The sequence below is a fragment of the Clupea harengus genome, chromosome 15, assembly GCF_900700415.2.
Source record: "Clupea harengus chromosome 15, Ch_v2.0.2, whole genome shotgun sequence".
In the NCBI taxonomy this organism is placed as follows: Eukaryota; Metazoa; Chordata; class Actinopteri; order Clupeiformes; family Clupeidae; genus Clupea; species Clupea harengus.
Window position 1 is genome coordinate 15,061,551 of NC_045166.1, and position 18,702 is coordinate 15,080,252.

The window sequence follows — 18,702 nt, forward strand, 5'->3', positions numbered from 1 at the left end:
ACTCGTTCTCTCTCTCTCTCTACTCATCCTCTCTCTCTCTCTACTCTTCCTCTCTGTCTCTCTACTCGTCCTCTCTCTCTACTCATCCTCTCTGTCTCTCTACTCGTTCTCTTTCTCTCTCTACTCGTCCTCTCTCTCTACTCATCCTTTCTCTCTACTCTTCCTCTCTCTCTCTCTCTCTACTCGTTCTCTCTAGCTCTCTATCTCTCTCTCGTCCTCTCTCTCTCTACTCGTCCTCTCTCTCTACTCATCCTTTCTCTCTACTCATCCTCTCTCTCTCTCTCTACTCGTCCTCTCTCTCTACTCTTCCTCTCTCTCTCTCTCTCTACTCGTTCTCTCTAGCTCTCTATCTCTCTCTCGTCCTCTCTCTCTCTACTCGTCCTCTCTCTCTACTCATCCTTTCTCTCTACTCATCCTCTCTCTCTCTCTACTCTTCCTCTCTCTTTACTCATCCCCTCTCTCTCTACTCATCCTTTCTCTCTCTACTCGTCCTCTCTCTCTCTACTCGTCCTCTCTCTCTACTCATCCTCTCTCTCTCTACTCGTCCTCTCTCTCTCTACTCGTCCTCTCTCTCTACTCATCCTCTCTCTCTCTACTCATCCTCTCTCCCTACTCATCCTCTCTCTCTCTACTCATCCTTTCTCTCTCTCTCTCTACTCGTCCTCTCTCTCTACTCATCCTTTCTCTCTCTCTCTCTACTCGTCCTCTCTCTCTACTCTTCCTCTCTCTCTCTCTCTCTACTCGTCCTCTCTCTCTACTCATCCTTTCTCTCTCTCTCTCTACTCGTCCTCTCTCTCTACTCGTCCTCTCTCTCTCTACTCATCCTCTCTCAATTCAATTAAATTCAAAAAGGCTTTATTGGCATGACTGCATACAATACAACGTTGCCAAAGCATGTTTACATAAAATGTACAAGCACAATTAACATAAATAAATAAAAAACAAACAATAAGTTATAGGTGGTAACAATGTGGTATAGAAACATATAACAGGTTCATTGTTAATTATTAAACATTAAATATTAGTTATGTGGGACAGGGGGTTCATGTTATTGTGGAGCTCATGACAGGCTGATACATATTTTGCTGCCAGTCTACAGCAGTCCCTCTCTCCCAGTAGAACTGACAGTCTGTCCAGATCATTTAGATGTTGGAATTCTGGGAATATTTGTGTTATTTTGTCAAAATAATGGTCTCTAAGACTTTGGTTATGGTTGCAGTAAATCAGGAAGTGTAGCTCCGTCTCTACTGTTCCCTGGTTACAGAAGGAGCACAGCCTATCCTCTCTGGGTAGCCAGGTCTGTGATCACTCAGTCTGTATTTAGTTAAAGTTTTCCTCAGTTTTTTATCAGACACTGTGGTCAGGTAGTTTGCCACGGTGTACTGTCTGTTTAGTGATACATATGTTTCTAATTTGTTCTGGGATTTTGTTAGTTTTGCCCAGTGATCTCTATATTTTTCTTTTTCTTTTTCTTTCATAATGATTTGGTTGGGTCTGATTATCTGAGATCTTGAGTTTTGAGGCTGAGGTCGTCGTTGTGTAATGACCTGGGTGGGTGATGGTTCACCCAGCCTCAGGACAAGTAAGCAGAGGGGACTCCTTTGTGGGTTCAACTCCTGGCAGCATAGGGCTTTGTAGGAAAAGGAGAGTGGGTCACTTGTTTTAATATGATTCCAGAAATTTAGGGCTCGTTTTTAGATCTTTAATATTAGAGGGTATTAGCCTAATTCAGCTCTACATGCAGAGTTGGGAGCTTTTCTCTGCACTTGGAGGATACTCTTGCAGAACTGTGTATGTAGTATTTCAATTGCGTGTTTGTCCCATTTTGTCCAATCATGTTGAATTTGTGTACCCCACACCTCGCTGCCATATAGTGCAATTGGTTCAATGATAGATTGGAAAATTTTGAGCCATGTTGTTACTGGTAGTTCAATTTGTATAGATTTTTTGATGGCATAGAAAGCCCTTTTTTGCTTTGTCTCTCAATTCATTCACAGCCAAGTTAAAATTACCTGTATTTGAAATTTTTAGTCCTAAATATGTATAATTTGTTGTTTCTTTAATAGGGTTGTTTCCAATTGTGAAAATAGTGTTGTCTCTCTGTGGCCTGGCCTTTTTGAAAAATTAGTAGATTTGTTTTGGTTTGATTTACTGTCAGGGCACAGGTTTTGCTGTAACTCCTCTTTTGTGGGAGACAGTAGGACCAGGTCATCAGCATAAAATAGACATTTACATTCAGTGTCTTGTAGTTTCAGACCAGGTGCAGGGGAGTTCTCTATTTGTTTTGACAATTCATTTATGTATATATTGAATAATGTGGGGCTAAGGTTACAGCCCTGCCTTACTCTACGTCTCTGAAAGAAAGATTCAGTTTTCTTTGTTCCAATTTTATTTGAGCACCTCCCGTTAGTGTACATTGATTTGATCAGATTGTATGTGTTCCCTCCGATACCACTTTCGAGTAATTTTAGGAAAAGGCCGTTGTGCCAGACTGAATCGAAGGCTTTTTGGAAATCCACAAAGCAGGCATAAATCTTTGTATTATTTCTGTGTACATAGTTGTCAATTAGTGTGTTTAATGTGAATATATGATCTGTAGTTCTAAATTTGGGTAGGAATCCAATTTGGCTGTTGCTTAATACATTATGTTCTGTGAGGAAGTCTATGATCCTTGAGTTTAGAATGCTACATAAGACCTTCCCTAGACATGAATTTATACAGATCCCACGGTAATTTTGTGGATCTGTCTTGTGTCCACTTTTAAATATGGGACGTATCAGTCCATCATTCCATATTTCAGGAAAGAAGCCAGCTCTAAGTACTAAATTTAGAAGTTTCAGAATGGCTGATTTGAATTTATTGTCTGTGTGTTTAAGCATCTCATTGAGGATGCCGTCAGGTCCACAGGCTTTTCTACACTTTACATTTTTCAGTTTTTGATCTAATTCTTTTTCTGTAATTTCATAATCTAATGGGTTCTGGTAGTCCTTAATGATTGTTTCTAATTGGTTCAATTTGTCTTGTAATTGGTCTTGTTTCGGTGTGATATGGGTTTCTTGATATAGATCCTTGAAGTGGTTGATCCATATATCCCCATCTTGAATGGCCAGATCATTATTTGTATTATTATTTTTGTTCAAGGTCCTCCAGTGGTCCCAGAAACTGTTTGAATGTTTTGAGTCTTCAATTAGGTTGATTTGGTTTTTGAGGTGGTGCTCTTTCTTAAATCTCAGTGTTTGTTTATATTCTTTGACTGTGTCTCCATATTGAATACGTAGGTCCTGATTATCTGGATCCCTGTGCTTTTGGTTGGATAATTGTCTTAGTTTTTTCCTCATGGATTTGCATTCTGAGTCAAACCATTTGTCTTGCTTTTTTTTTTTTGGGTTTGGTTTTTGTAAAGGTAAGCTCAATTGTTGTGCCACATAATGAAATATATTGGTGATGTGCTTTGTGGCTAGGTTTACTCCCTCTTTACTGCTGGGATATGCATGGGCCAGGAAAGAATGTAGGTGTTCTTGGGTTTCATGGCTGCTCATAGCCTCCTGATATGCAGGTAGTCTGCTTTGCTCCCATCTATAGTTAGTTGTTATATTATATAATTGACTGGAGTTGGGGCATGGTTGTTTAGAGTGGAGTCTTTTAAGGTAAATTTTGATCTGATTATGGTCTGAAAAGGGGGTTTGTTGCTTGACTGTGAATGCTCTGAGAGAGAATGGGTCCAAATCTGTTATTGCATAATCTACTGTGCTACTGTCAAGAGAGGAACTGTAGGTGTAGCGGCCAACGGAGTCCCCTCTTAGTCGACCATTGGCTATGTATAGACTGAGAGATCGGCAGAGCTGCAGCAGTTCTTTCCCATTTCTATTTGTTATTTTGTCGTAATTATTCCTTAAGGGAAGAGTTAGGCTGGTGTTAGTTTTGTTATTCATGTATTTGTCTCCGTTTGTGCTAGTAGTGTCTGATTCTTCAGATGTGCGGGCATTCAGATCACCAACGATTAGGATATTTCCCTGGGTTTGGAAGTGGCTGATGTCTCCCTCTAGGTCAGAAAAGGTTTGATCCTTAAAGTAGGGAGATTCAGCTGGAGGGATGTAGATTGCACAAATGAATATGTTTTGGGTATTAGAGGTCAGGTCTTTTTTTAACTTAAGCCATACATAATTATCACCTTCTTTAACTAGTTAAATAGAGTTTGTATATTTGGCTTTATACCATATGAGTATTCCCCCTGAGCTCCTCCCCTGTGTCACTCCAGGGAGCTTTATTGAGTTAACTGTTAACTCCCCATAGCCTGGAGGGCAGCCAGTCGGTAAGTCTCCCCTATCCCACGTCTCCATTAGAATGATGATGTCGGAGTCTTTGAGCTCATCAATGAACTCAGAGTTGTTACTTTTCAGTCCAAAGGCAGATGATCTTGATCCCTGGACATTCCATTGGCTGATTACAAAGGATTCGTATTGGTTCATGCTACAATATGAGTTGTTAGATTTGTTGTTGTTTTTCATGGAGAGTGGAAATGCATATCATTCACCCACAAGTGATATGTAAGAGGATAGCATTGGTTTATATAAACAGTATTATCAATATATAATTGCATTTGTATTCATTTGTATCAGTTAATGTTTTCAGTTAGCGTTTGTTTGTGTGTGTGTGTGTGTGTGTGTGTGTGTGTGTGTGTGTGTGTGTGTGTGTGTGTGTGTGTGTGTGTGTGTGTGCGTGCGTCCGTGCGTGCGTGCTCATGTGTGTTCTCACCAGGGCCCCTGGCCTGTAAGACGAGTGCAGATGAGGGTGAGAATTTGTCTGATGTCCATCATGTCATTGGGGTCTGGAGCTCCAGTAAGGGCTTCAGCATAGCTTTTCCCATGTGTTGCATGTGCACCCTGTGTTGTTGTGATGGTGGTGCTGAGCGGAGGCCTTGCTGCCATGTTTGTGGTGGTCCTGCTGCCTCTCTCTCTCTACTCGTCCTCTCTCTCTCAATTCAATTCAAATTCAAAAAAGGCTTTATTGGCATGACTGCATACAATACAACGTTGCCAAAGCATGTTTACAGAAAATGTACAAGCACAATTAACATAAATAAATAAAAAACAAACAATAAGTTATAGGTGGTAACAATGTGGTATAGAAACATATAACAGGTTCATTGTTAATTATTAAACATTAATTATTATATATAATATTATATGAATTATTCTCTCTCTCTCTCTCTACTCGTCCTCTCTCTCTCTCTCTACTCGTCCTCTCTCTCTCTACCCATCCTTTCTCTCTCTCTCTCTCTACTCGTCCTCTCTCTTTCTACTCATCTTTTCTCTACTCATCCTTTCTCTCTACTCGTCCTCTCTCTCTCTACTCGTCCTCTCTCTCTCTACCCATCCTTTCTCTCTCTCTCTCTCTACTCGTCCTCTCTCTTTCTACTCATCTTTTCTCTACTCGTCCTCTCTCTCTACTCATCCTTTCTCTCTACTCGTCCTCTCTCTCTCTCTCTACTCGTCCTCTCTCTCTCTACCCATCCTCTCTCTCTCTCTCTCTCTCTCTACTCATCCTCTCTCTCTCTCTCTCTCTCTACTCATCCTTTCTCTCTACTCGTCCTCTCTCTCTCTCTCTCTCTCTCTCTACTCGTCCTTTCTCTCTCTCTCTCTCCACTCATCCTCTCATCTACTCAAGCTGTTGTGGAAGCACTTCCTGTTTGTTCTGATGCACTCTAGTCGGTGGCATCTTATCTGGTGTCCAGGATGCTGTAGTGATGTTCTCTGGTCTTTTGCTGTGATAAATGGTTTCTTTTTTTCACCCTCGCCCTTCCCCCTCCGCTTCTTCCTCCAGACTGGTGATTGCGAGCCGCTTCGACCCCTGCTCAGTGCTGCTGTGTCTGAAGAGACTGGTCTAATCAGAGCCGTAAATGACCTTCGAATTGCGACCGACAATCAAAAAATATCTAAAATATAAAAATAACTTGGGTCTATCATTCGGCAACACAACATCTCCTACCAATCATATGCTGATGATACCCAACTTTACTTATTCATCTCCTCTGATGACCCCAGTCTGGTAAATGACCTCACTCGTTGTATCTCTAACATTAAAAATTGGATGGCCCAAAATGTTCTAATGCTAAATGATGCCAAGACAGAGATGCTGGCTGTAGGCCCTAAGGCCCTGAGAAATCACTTTCAACCAATTCTAACCTCCCTCTTGGCAAAACCATGTGAGAATGTTAAAAATTTAGGAGTGACTCTTGATGCAGATCTTAATTTTCAAAAGCATATATCTAACATTACTAAGACAGCCTTTTACCACCTCAGAAATATTTCTAAAGTCCGTTGCTTCCTCTCTTTACAGGATTCTGAAAAATTAGTTCATGCATTTATCTCAAGTCAGTTAGATTACTGCAACACACTCTATGCTGGTCTAACAAAACAGATGTTAAACAAACTTCAACTTTAGAATAGTCACTAGAACATCAAAATGTAATCATATGATTTTTTTTTTATGATCCAGCGCGTTGCCTAAGGTCCTCCAGTAAATGTCTTCTCACGACCCCCAGAAAAAGCACCAATGCTGCACATGGTGCCTTTAGTTACTGTGCCCCAACCCTCTGGAATAGCCTACCTCAGGAGTTAAGGTCATCGCAATCAGTGCTCTCTTTTTAAAAACTTTTTTATTTTCTTCAGCTTTTAATATTTTTATTTTGCTAAGTGTGTTTGTTTATTTTAGATAATTTAATGTCATCTCTCCACTCAAAGCACATTGGGCCTCATTCTCGAACATTTTCTGAAGTTTCTTCTGAAATGTTTCTTACGGGTTTCGGAAAAACAACGTAAGAAAAAGACATCCGACAAATTCATGAACGCTTGAAAATGTGTTCCTACACAGCAGAAGTGTTCTGAATTTGCATACATACACGCCCCGCCAGCTCCTTATAAGGGCACGCAACCGTAGTGACGCGTGCAGTCATGTCAAAGCGGAAAGCGAGCTCCGTCGAGTAAACGCAGATCTAACTTCAACGGTGCAGAGGTGGACCGTTGCAGGATGTAGATGTGTCCATTCTATTCCACTATAGCTATATCAACGTGATTGAGTTTAGTGCTTATTTATTTATTCACTTACATTTGCAGTGTTCGTGTACATTCACATTTACATTTAGTCATTTATCAGATGCTTTTTACCCAAAGCGACGTACAAGGGAGAGAACAGTCAAGTTACGAGCAATAGAGACCTAGTGTAACAATAAATACTACTTTACATAAGAAATAGAAAAACGAAATAGAAAATAAAAACGAAGTGCAGGAATGTAACTGCTGTAGGTGCAAGTTAAGCACTAGTCGAAGTGCCAGTTAGAAAGGGAGGTGCTCTCTGAAGAGTTGGGTCTTCAAAAGCTTCTTAAAGGTAGAGAGGGACACCCCTGCTCTGGTAGTGCTAGGCAGTTCGTTCCACCAACGTGGAACTACAAATGAAAATTCTGGAGTGCCGTACTTGCACAGACGGCAGTGCCAAACGACGCTCACTAGACAAGCGCAGCATTCTGGTGTAGTCCTTTTATTTATTTTATGACATCACGGTGCCTCGTAGAATCATGACTATACATGTGAAACGTAATTGTTAATGATACAAACATTCTCATAATTATTATTAATATAATTAATTTAATCCGAGGATGTCTGTAGAGTTGATGTGAACGCAATCACCAACGTTTTCTCACAAATTCATTAACACTTCTAACACAGAGAGTTTTCTCAAAACTCGGGCCGAGTTACGACTGCTATTTCGAGTTCGGAAAGTCTTCTGAAGTTCAGAACAAATCCCAGATGAGAAAAATTTCATGAATGCCAAATGTTTTCCTAAATCCAATTCAGAAGAAGTTCCTTCTTAAATTCTTCTTAACTGCGTTCGAGAATGAGGCCCATTGTGTCTATGTATGCCATATGAAATGTGCTATATAAATAAACTTGACTTGACTTGACTTGACTTGAAGAGGTTCCTGGCCCCTTCCAGGCCATTTGTAGTCTATTGCCAATACAGAGAGGTACGGCCTGGGGAATTTTAGAACGTCAAAACCCTAGATCCAGCTCCAGATCTCTGTTACCATTCCAGAACTCTAAATCCAGCTCCAGAAGTCTAGGTCCAGCTCCAGAAGTCTAGGTCATGCTCCAGAGCTCTGTTACTATTCCAGAACTCTAGATCCAACTCCAGAAGTCTAGATCCAGATCCAGAGCTCTGTTACTATTCCAGAACTCTAGATCCAGCTCCAGAGCTCTGTCACCATTCCAGAAGCTTGGCCCAGAGCTTTCACTTTCCATCAAGACTTATATTTGCACTGTAGTTTCAGAAATGTGCTTCCAAGTGTCCTAAGTGATTTGTTTGGCTTGTGGTTTTCTCAATCATAATGTTTTCTGTTTTATTGTTTGCTTGTTTTTTCCTCCCCTTTTTCTCTCTCAGCCTCTGATTGCCACAGGCCTTGCCTGCGAAGAGCACTTTTTTTTTTTTTCTTATCTCATCTCCCACAGTGCACTGCAGCGTGTGGATTGAGGACTATTTATGTTTGTTAGACAGGAAGTGCCCTGCTGAAGCTGAACTACTTGCTTGTTTGGGTTCACCCACTGGGTGCACTGCCTGCTTGTACAGGACTTTGAGTAAAACAGATTATAAAAACAAAAAACTAGTAATTTCCCACCTTCTCTTTCTGGAGCTGCCACTTGATGTATGGGGTCTACTGAACACATTGGCCATTTGTTTGATTCTCTTGTGTCCACAATTAGCCAGTTTGGACATTTGATTAGACTATGTGTGCTTCTAATAATATAAATATGTATTTCAAATACATATTAAACAACCCCAAATCAGAAAAAGTTGGGACGGTATGTTAAATTAAAATCAAAACTGAAAACAGTGATTTGTAAATTCTCTTTGAGCTGTATTACATTAAAAACAATGTAACACATGTAGCACATTATTTGATGTCTTGCCTCATGAATTGTATTGTTTTTTTCAAAATAAACACTTAATTCAATTTCGATTCTTGCAACATATTTCAAAAACATTTACCACTTTGTAATGTTGCCATTCCTTTTCACAATACTAAAGATGTTTCAGGACTGAAAACACCAAGAGATGAAGCGTTTCAGGTGTAACTATGTCCCATTCTTCCTGCAAACAAGTCTTAAGGTGTGCAGCGGTATGGGGTCTTTGTTGTCGCATTTTGCGTTTAAAAATGCGCCACACATTCTCTATTGGTGACAACTCAGGACTGCAGGCAGACACTGACACAACCTCATACCATGACAGACCCTGGCTTTTGGACTTGTTGCTGGTAACAGTCTGGATGGTCCTTTTCTTCTTTGGTCCAGAGCACACAACGCCAATTTCTTCCAAAAAAGACCTGAAATACTGATTTGTCTGACCACAATACACGTTTCCACTGTGTGATGGTCCATCCCAGATGCGGCCGAGCCCAGAGAAGTCAACGGCACTTCTGGACACGGTTAACATAAGGCTTCCTTTCGGCACAGTAACATTTTAACTGGCATTTGTGGATGTAACTACGTATTGTAGTGCTTGACAAAGGTTTGCCAAAGTAATCCTGAGCCCATGTGGTTATATCGCTTATAGATGAATGACAGTTCTTGACAGTAGGCTTGCGCCCTTGCCCTTTACGCACTGAAATTCCTCCAGATTCCTTTAATCTTTTAATTATGTTATGCTCTGTGGAGGGTGAAATATCCAAATCCCTTCCTATCTTTCTTTGAGAAACATTGTTTTTAAACATTTCAATAATTTGCACACACATTTGTTGGCGAACTGGCGATCCTCGGACCATCTTTGCTCCTAAAGGACTAGGCCTTTTATGAATGCTGCTTTTGTACCAAATCATGATTACAATGACCTGTTGACATCACTAGTTTCAAATCACATCATTATTTAATTATTCTACCTCATTACTACCCCTAAATTGTCCCCGTCCCAACTTTTTTTGGAATATGTTGCAGGCCTGAATGGCAGGAATGAATGGATTTACAAATCAAATGAAGTTGACCAGACAAAACATGAAATATCTTGTGTTCATACTGTCTGCAATGAAATACAAGTCAAGGTACATTTACATTTACACTGCTTTCTTTTTTAATGTGCATTTTCCATACCGTCCCAACTTTTTCTGACTTGGGGTTGTAAAATAAAATGCACTCCTTGTTTATTTTGTTTAGCACTTCTCTAGCAGGTTACACATGGCCCTTTAGGAACTCAGGTAATGTGGGGATACATAAAGCAGTAGAAATTAAGAGCCTTGCTGTTGGAATTTGGTCCCAGAATAATTTTATTTCATCAAATGCAGACTCCAAAACAAACACAACATTACACAACATAATCCAGAACTCATAACCAGACTGTAGTAGTAGTAATCACTGAAAGTCATTCCCATGCTGTTTAAAGGTTTCTCAAACATCAAAAAAGTTGCACAGCATACAAAGGTTGATACGGTAGAGGCATTAGAAAGGTGTGTGTGTTATTATTTTATAGTTTTCTTCTTTTTTTTTTTGTTGAACTTGACAAAAATAAGGAGGTGAACTTGCAGACAGAGGTTCATCTAATCTACTGGTTCCCATCACTGATCACCGGACACTACTGAGGAAACTAATGAGTAGAAGACGAGTATGCAAGAAACAGTACGTGTTGTACGGCCAGGTTTGTAAGTTTCAGAGCAAGCTGGCACCACTCAAGCGAGGAAGCGACTGAGGCTTCTCCCAACCCACAGGGAGACACATCACGACCAGACTGTCACCCACATGTCGACAAGAAACTGAACACAGAGCGAAAGAGACTGCATGTAGAGAGCGTAACTGTTTCACTATTTACTTGTTAAAAACACTGTAGTCAAAGTTACGATCACCATGGAGATGGAGGGTTATATCTGGAAGCCTGCACTTAGGTTGTGGAGAACAGCAAAGGGAACCCCGGTTCTCTGTCTCTTCTCTCTGTCTCTCTCTCAGCAGTGACCCCTGACCCCCATTCATTTCTTCTGGCCGTTGTGGATCTTGCTGGCGATCTGCTGCACCTCCGGGTCCATGGCAGCCAGGTTAGCCAGCTCTCTCTCCTACAGAGGGGCAAAGGAATGTCAGGTTAGCCAGCTCTCTCTCCTACAGAGGGGCAAAGAAATGTCAGGTTAGCCAGCTCTCTCTCCTACAGAGGGGCAAAGGAATGTCAGGTTAGCCAGCTCTCTCTCCTACAGAGGGGCAAAGGAATGTCAGGTTAGCCAGCTCTCTCTCCTACAGAGGGGCAAAGGAATGTCAGGTTAGCCAGCTCTCTCTCCTACAGAGGGGCAAAGGAATGTGAAAAAGATTCACTTTAGCTAGCTATCCCTCTGTCTTGACAAAAGGAACCACTTCACGTCAGCCATCTCTCTGCTACAGAGAGAACAATAATAAATTCAGGTTTTTTTTCTTCAGGTTTTCAAGATCAGCTAGGTCTCTACTTCAGAGAAGAGAAGAGTAAGCAAAAAACTCAATTTCTCTTAGAAGCAAAGCAATAGTAATGCATGTAGTATGAGCAAGTATGCACAGTAACCTACACACTACTGTCCATTTCCTTTGTTTACAGGTATTACACAGCTGTTGTTACAGTTCACTCATGTGCACAGGACTCTGGGACATATGAGAGCCACATGCATCCCAAAGACAGCAGCTATCCAGGTTCAGTCAGGCTATTTGTTTTTTCACTGTTGAAAAATTGGGGACATTTATTATGTGCAGCAGATTTCTTCACAGCTCAAATAGAACAGTAAAAAACATTAGTAGAGGTGTGTAAGGTGTAAAGATGTATGAAGGTGTAAAACAGCCCTGTGAAGGTAAATTAAGCCATTTTAACCCTTGTTATTTCTCGTGGCACCCCCTGCTGGCCTTGCAGTGTCAGTGCGAGGGCAGTGGGTGGTGCTGAGCGATGTTACCTGATTGGCCACACCTGGGAAGGCCTGGATGAAAACCTGTGCTGATTTTTTTTTTTTTGCTTCTCTTTCTCCACATTTGCATTAATTTGTCCTTGTCACCTTTCAATTTTGTCTCAGTTAATTGAACGTTTTTTTTTTTTATGAAACATTGCTGTACGTGTCCATTTGTGTTTAAATCTATGAGCCGGCCGTAGCAGCCTCCTCTGCTCACTGTCTGACTACGGAGAGAAAATGACGAGGACCGTGGACCGCTTTGGAAAATCTCCAGTGAAGAGATCTAGCTGCTCCCTCAGTGTGAATGGAGGGGTCTGGCTGTGGACAGGAATAATGATAAATGTTAGTTTTATAGTTTTATATCAGCTTTAAATAGGTGCAGTGTGTGTCTGCAGGAGGCTGTGGCTCGGACAGGGTGATGCCTCAGCTCGGCTGTCTGCTTGAATAGCTGTGGGCTCGGGAGGGAGTTGTGATAACAACACTAGCTACCCATTTTCTCTTTTCTTTCTTTCGTTTTTTCTTGTCTTTTCTGCCGCATTAACTACTGAGCACACATGCTCCACTGCGGGTTAAATATGTACTGAGACGTACACTTTCCCTCGTTCTCTCTCTCTTCTGAGATGTGCTTTCCTCCTTATTTCTCTCTCTCTCCTGCTAATTTACTCCCCAATCTCTCTCCCTCTGATGCTCCCTTTCTCCTTTTCCCTAATTTTTTCTCTCTTTTCTCTTTTCTCTTGATTCCTGTTTCTCTATCTTTACCCCTGTCTCTGTCTCTGCCTCCGCATCTCTCTCTCTATATTTAACAATTCCAGCCAATCAACACGATGCCCTAGGAGCACAGAAGAGAGGGGTGTAATTTGATTGGCTGTTGAGCTCAAATATCAACAACCTTAAGTCAGAATTGCGGACACTAACTTTAAGGAATTCTTTGGTTTTGAAAGAAGCATCCTTACCTCTACTGGGGTGAGTGCTCTTTGCGCCCCCCTCTGGTTCCGTGACGCGTGACAGCTGGGCCTTCCTGTAGTTGAGTAAGAGGGCGAGGTTGTTGGCGGCGGCGGTTGATGTGACACTCCTCTTGTACCAGTCTGGACGCCTTCTTTGATGTTTGTTCGACGGCCTAAAGGTCCTCTTCTCTCTGTCCTCCCTGTCCTCCTCTACTTCCTCGGACGAGTCTCCTCCACGCTTGTGAAGCCGCCTTCTTTGATGTTTGTTCGACGGCCTAAAGGTCCTCTTCTCTCTGTCCTCCTCGTCCTCCTCTTGTTCATCGGACGAGTCTCCTTCACGCTTGTGAAGCCGCCTTCTTTGATGTTTGTTCGACGGCCTGAAGGTCCTCTTCTCTCTGTCCTCCTCGTCTTCCTCTTCTTCCTCGGACGAGTCTCCTTCACGCTTGTGAAGCCGCCTTCTTTGATGTTTGTTCGACGGCCTGAAGGTCCTCTTCTCTCTGTCCTCCTCGTCTTCCTCTTCTTCCTCGGACGAGTCTCCTTCACGCTTGTGAAGCCGCCTTCTTTGATGTTTGTTCGACGGCCTGAAGGTCCTCTTCTCTCTGTCCTCCTCGTCTTCCTCTTCTTCCTCGGACGAGTCTCCTTCACGCTTGTGAAGCCGCCTTCTTTGATGTTTGTTCGATGGCCTAAAGGTCCTCTTCTCTCTGTCCTCCTCGTCCTCCTCAACTTCCTCGGACGAGTCTCCTTCACGCTTGTGAAGCCGCCTTCTTTGATGTTTGTTCGACGGCCTAAAGGTCCTCTTCTCTCTGTCCTCCTCGTCCTCCTCTTGTTCCTCGGACGAGTCTCCTTCACGCTTGTGAAGCCGCCTTCTTTGATGTTTGTTCGACGGCCTAAAGGTCCTCTTCTCTCTGTCCTCCTCGTTCTCCTCTTCTTCCTTGGACGAGTCTCCTTCACGCTTGTGATACTTTCTTTGATATTTGCGCGCAAACCCAGGCCTGAAGGACCTCTTCTCTCTGCCCTCCCCTTCCTCACGTTTCTCCTTCTCTGACGGAAAGAGGTGCCTTTTCCTCTGGTACTGAGGAAACTCCTCCTGGCTTCGTTCCTCGTCCGTCTCTTCGTACTTCTCCTCGTTCTCCTTAAGGAGGTCTCGGATGGCCTCCAGCTCTGATTCTTCTTTGGCTCCTTCCCCCTCTAGTGGCGGCACCTCCTCTCCACTCTTCTTCACTGGAGCCTCATGATTGGAGCCTGGAGAGATGGGAGAAAGACAGGTGCATGTCAGAAATGGCCAAATCCCAGAGATCTAGTTTGCCAGTTTTCAAGCAATAACTGGCAGGTTCAGATTGTACTTGCATGCTGCAATGTTAATCCATGACTATCAGAGTAATGGTGGACACCAGTGAAATATAACTTGCCTCCTATGAAGAGTTCTTTGCACTCCGGATGCTCTGGCGTTGCTTCTGTTTTTGAAAGTGCAATGGAAAGGGCGTCTGCCAAGCATCTCTTCAGCTGAAAGCAGTTTATTAAATACACATTAAAACACATTACAAATAGCCAGTTTTCATGTCTGACTATTTAGGAATATTTGAATTACATAGTAAAGATTAATCATTACAGTACATACCAAATCCTCTCGTCTCTCCGATTTTACCGCTGGAAGGGACTGGTTTTCTATGTATGATAAAGAGTGCATTTAACAGCAATTCCCACAAGACTAGTAGATTTCTAAACTTGAATCAACCTAGTTCAAACCTACATCATGCATGTGTAAATACAACTAAAAATCTTATAGAAATTATTTTTAAAAGCTAAAATATTGTCTGTTAGTTGACCATTCATACTTCACAGGTCCACACATATATAAGTGGCCATGGTACTGAATCGCGGTATCACTGACCAAAGTTTCTGTTTTACTTACCTGTTATGAAGGACAGAGTCACCGCAAGTAGAAAGGTAAGTTTCATCTTGAAAATACTGAGCGAAGATTAGAACAGAGATGCATAAAAACCAGTATGGTCCAACTGGATATCGATGCTAACGAGCCCTTAGTCTCCACTGGAGTGGGATCGACTCTGCTCTGTTCCGCGCTCCTTCTCCGCAGACGAAGAGGAGAGCCCGAGAAGATGAGTGAGGCACGGCAGCAGTGGGCAGACTGACTCTCACCGAGACGCGCCCCGCTTTATATAGTTTTTTTTCACATGCAAACCGGGAAAAAAAACAACTTGTGGAGTTTCTCTCAGTGGCTCCCGTCAGTTAGAATCAGACAAAATCCCACATCCCTTACATAATACGACGAGACTTTGAAATTAATCTGAAACCACATCGATATGTTAGACTGTTTCTTCCAAACTCATTTTGAAAGAAAATAATTATTCTCCTATTAGACGGTCCTTCATTATCATGGATTAGGTTCATTAAGGGATGAATTGCACAAACCAAGCCCCAAGCCCCAAGCAAGTAGGTGTGTTTTGCCTCTGTGATCTCGCTATCTGCGCTGTGTCCACATTTTCAATTAACTTGGGAGAAAGACAGGGTCATTTGAGAGCAAGAAACCCTGCCTACCCTTAGAGAATCCCATCCTCTAAATCTATACAAATGTGCATCCCCTGGCATGCAGAACCAGGCCCTCAGCAGAACCGGGCCCTCAGCAGAACTGGGCTCTCAGCAGAACTGGGCTCTCAGCACCCTCTTTCTCTTGGTTGTCCCTGCTTGAGAGACTGCAATGGTCTGAAGATTAATTTAAATAGTTGAATAATCAAACAACAGAAGATGTTGCATTTGGGATCATGAATGAGAAGCATTCTGTGGTGTGTGACAAGTCTGATGAATGCCTCATGTGACACACACGTGTGTACCACAAGTACATTTTATACACTTCATTTGATTCCACATTACATTAAGTCAAGTTTCATCAGAAATCGCATTTTCTCTCGTAGGCTGCTGCCTCTGGAGCATCTCAAGCTCTGGGGTCTGTTCTGGCTGCAGTTGTTTCATCAGACAGCATATCACTCTCTCTCTTTCTCTCTCTCTCTCTCTCTCTCGTTCTCTCTGTTTGTCCATCCATCCATCGTGTAAAGTGTTCCCTCTCGTTTCCAGTAACCTGTACTCTCTCCCTCCTCGTATAACTCTGGTGTAAAGTGTTGTCCTTCTCGTCTCCAGTCACCTGCGCTATGACACGCTGGCCCAGATGCTGACCCTGGAAAACATCCACGCTGGCAGTAAGATCCTGGTGTTTGAGACCTGCGCTGGCCTGGTGCTGGGTGTCGTCATGGAGAGGATGGGAGGTACGGATCAGTCGCTTTACCTCTCACCTTTAACTGACCAAATGCACCCTTCCTTTCAGTGCCCCTGAAGTAATGTGTTGATTGGCTGGAATAGTGTATTACACTGTCTGTGCCACTGTTTCCCATTTACAGAGTCAATAGATAGAGTTAGATAGACAGAGAGACCCAGACAGACTCCCTATGCCCAAGCTCGTGTTTGCCCTGGCAACTCTTAAACTAAAACTCTGGGCCATGTTCCCCTTTCCCAAAGCTCTCACCTCTCACTGGCAGATGCATTGTGGATGGAACGCAGACTGAACTCTCATCACCCGCTCAGTCCAATATATTCAGTGATGGTAAAAATAATTCCTCCTGCCCAAGCAAACCTAAAGCACTGGCCTGGTGTTCTCTATGTGCTGGGGAGGATCCTGCCCTGGCCTCATAGGGAACATGGTCAGGTTCTGACAGGATAGGTCAATCCATCAGTATGAGTAGTGAGGCTTGCATCAAAACTCTCTCCCTCTATCTCTCCCTCCCTTTCTCCCTCTTTCTCTTGCTCTCTGTCTCTCTTGTCTGCTCCCTCTCTCTGTTTCTCTCAATCGCTCTCTCACATTCCCTCTCGCTCTCACACACTCTCTCTCTCTCCCGCCTCCATCCAGGCTATGGCTCGTTGATCCAGTACTACCCAGGCGGTGACCCCACGCGGGCGGGCATGGAGAGCTTCGGCTTCCCCCCACACTTCCACCAGACGCTGCACGAGTTCCCCCTCTGCAAGGTGAACGCCTTGCTGGCCGGCAGCCTGGAGGCGGAGGGGAGCCCTGACGCTGCGATGGATCCCCAGGAGGAGGTCCCCGATTTGGCAGAGGGAGATGGTGAGGCCCCCGATGGGGCAGAGGGAGATGGTGAGGCCCCAGAGGAGACCCAGGAGATGGAGGTCAGAGAGGGAGAAAGAGAGACAGGAGAGGCACAGGTAGAGGAAGGTAGAGAGATGCTGCCAGTTCTCTCTCAGTACAGGTCTGTGGTACAGGTAGAGGAAGGTAAAGAGATGCTCCCAGTTCTCTCTCAGTACAGGTCTGTGGCACATGGCTGTCAGTGGCGCTGCGTATTCAACAGGGTACTTCCTGGAGTGTTTTTTTGTTTTGTTTTTGTACACTTTAAAGTCGCCATCCATGCCCCTGAAACAACGTGTTGATTGGCTAGAACCCTAGCACATTTGGCGCCCTAGGCAAACTTCACTCCTGGCGGTACAGCTGAACTTGCGCTATGTTTTGCTAAAGATAGCCTGATGACAGTTTCGACTGAATGGCAATAACAAGGAACGTCACACGTCACTGGCTAGCTAGCGTTAGCTAACTAGCAAGATTACATACAATCCATTCGCTAAAGTTGACAATACAATACTTGGATTTTCACCAGTATTCCTCACTTGTTGACAAGTTGCCGTGTTTGTCTTCCTTAATGGGTGTGCTATGCAACGTGTAAGATATTTGTAGTGTTGTTGCACTAGCTTTTGGCTTTATCTGTGTGCCCCTGGTGTAATTTATGACTGGCTGGCCCTCAATATTTTAATCATGTCTTTTTTGTATATTGTATAATAAATCGACATATTATTTTTGATATACCCGCCTCTGTAAAATCCTTAAAGAACTATGTGACAGGGAGTAGGAAGGCTTTCAATGATAAGGTACATCTTTTCTTCTTAACTCCACTAAAGTGCCCGGGGCAATTCTGGCATTCATGAAAGTTTTCTTATCTGGGATTCATTCTTGGCTAAGAACAGGATTTAAGGATTTACCTTTCTCCTTGGCAGGTTTCTCTTCTTCTTCCTTTCTTTTCTTTTTGAATTGTGCCCCGGATGGCTTTTGCCTCTTCCTAGTTTCTTTCATCGACGTTGCTTGGACACGGACACTCAAACCATACCCCTCAATGTGCTAGCATGTTCTGACAACACCAAAGAGGTATGTACCCCTTCCTCTTTCGATTTTTGGCTAATTTTTCCCTTATGTTAGATTTCTTTTTTTAATGTCAAAATATTGGTTGGACATATCTTCTATATGTGCCAATTTTTTGGTGTAGTTAAAAATAGACCATTGACCATACACTGTTCCAGCCAGGGCCGGCCCTTCCTACATGCGACATAGGCGGTTGCCTCAGAGGGGTTTTCTTGTGCCAATTTTTGTGCACATTTTTCCCTTATGTTAGATTAATTTTTTTAATGTCTAAATATTGGTTGGACATATGTGTGCAACGGTACGGGGTCTTCGTTGTCGCATTTTGCGTTTCAAAATGCCCCACACATTCTCTATTGGTGACAAATCGGGACTGCAGGCAGACACTGACACACTGCTGGTAGTCTGGATGGTCCTTTTCTTCTTTGGTCCAGAGCACACGCCGCCCATTTCTTCCAAAAAGACCTGAAATACTGATTTGTCTGACCACAATACACGTTTCCACTGTGTGATGGTCTATCCCAGATGCCTCAGAGCCCAGAGAAGTCAACGACACTTCTGGACAAGGTTAACATAAGGCTTCCTTTCGGCACAGTATCGTTTTAACTGGCATTTGTGGATGT

General features: G+C 43.1%; 1 protein-coding gene across 1 annotated transcript; it reads right to left on the minus strand.

The window, feature by feature from the left end:
* Positions 1-10,197: 10,197 nt before the first annotated feature.
* Positions 10,198-14,632, minus strand: LOC116223892 (ABC transporter F family member 4-like). The gene is made up of 3 exons (XM_042709981.1): positions 14,624-14,632; positions 12,883-14,170; positions 10,198-11,086 (listed from the first exon to the last, which is right to left on the minus strand). Exons 1-3 carry the CDS (start codon positions 14,630-14,632, stop codon positions 11,070-11,072), a joined length of 1,314 nt encoding a protein of 437 aa, XP_042565915.1. The 3' UTR covers positions 10,198-11,069.
* Between the last annotated feature and the right edge of the window lie 4,070 nt (positions 14,633-18,702).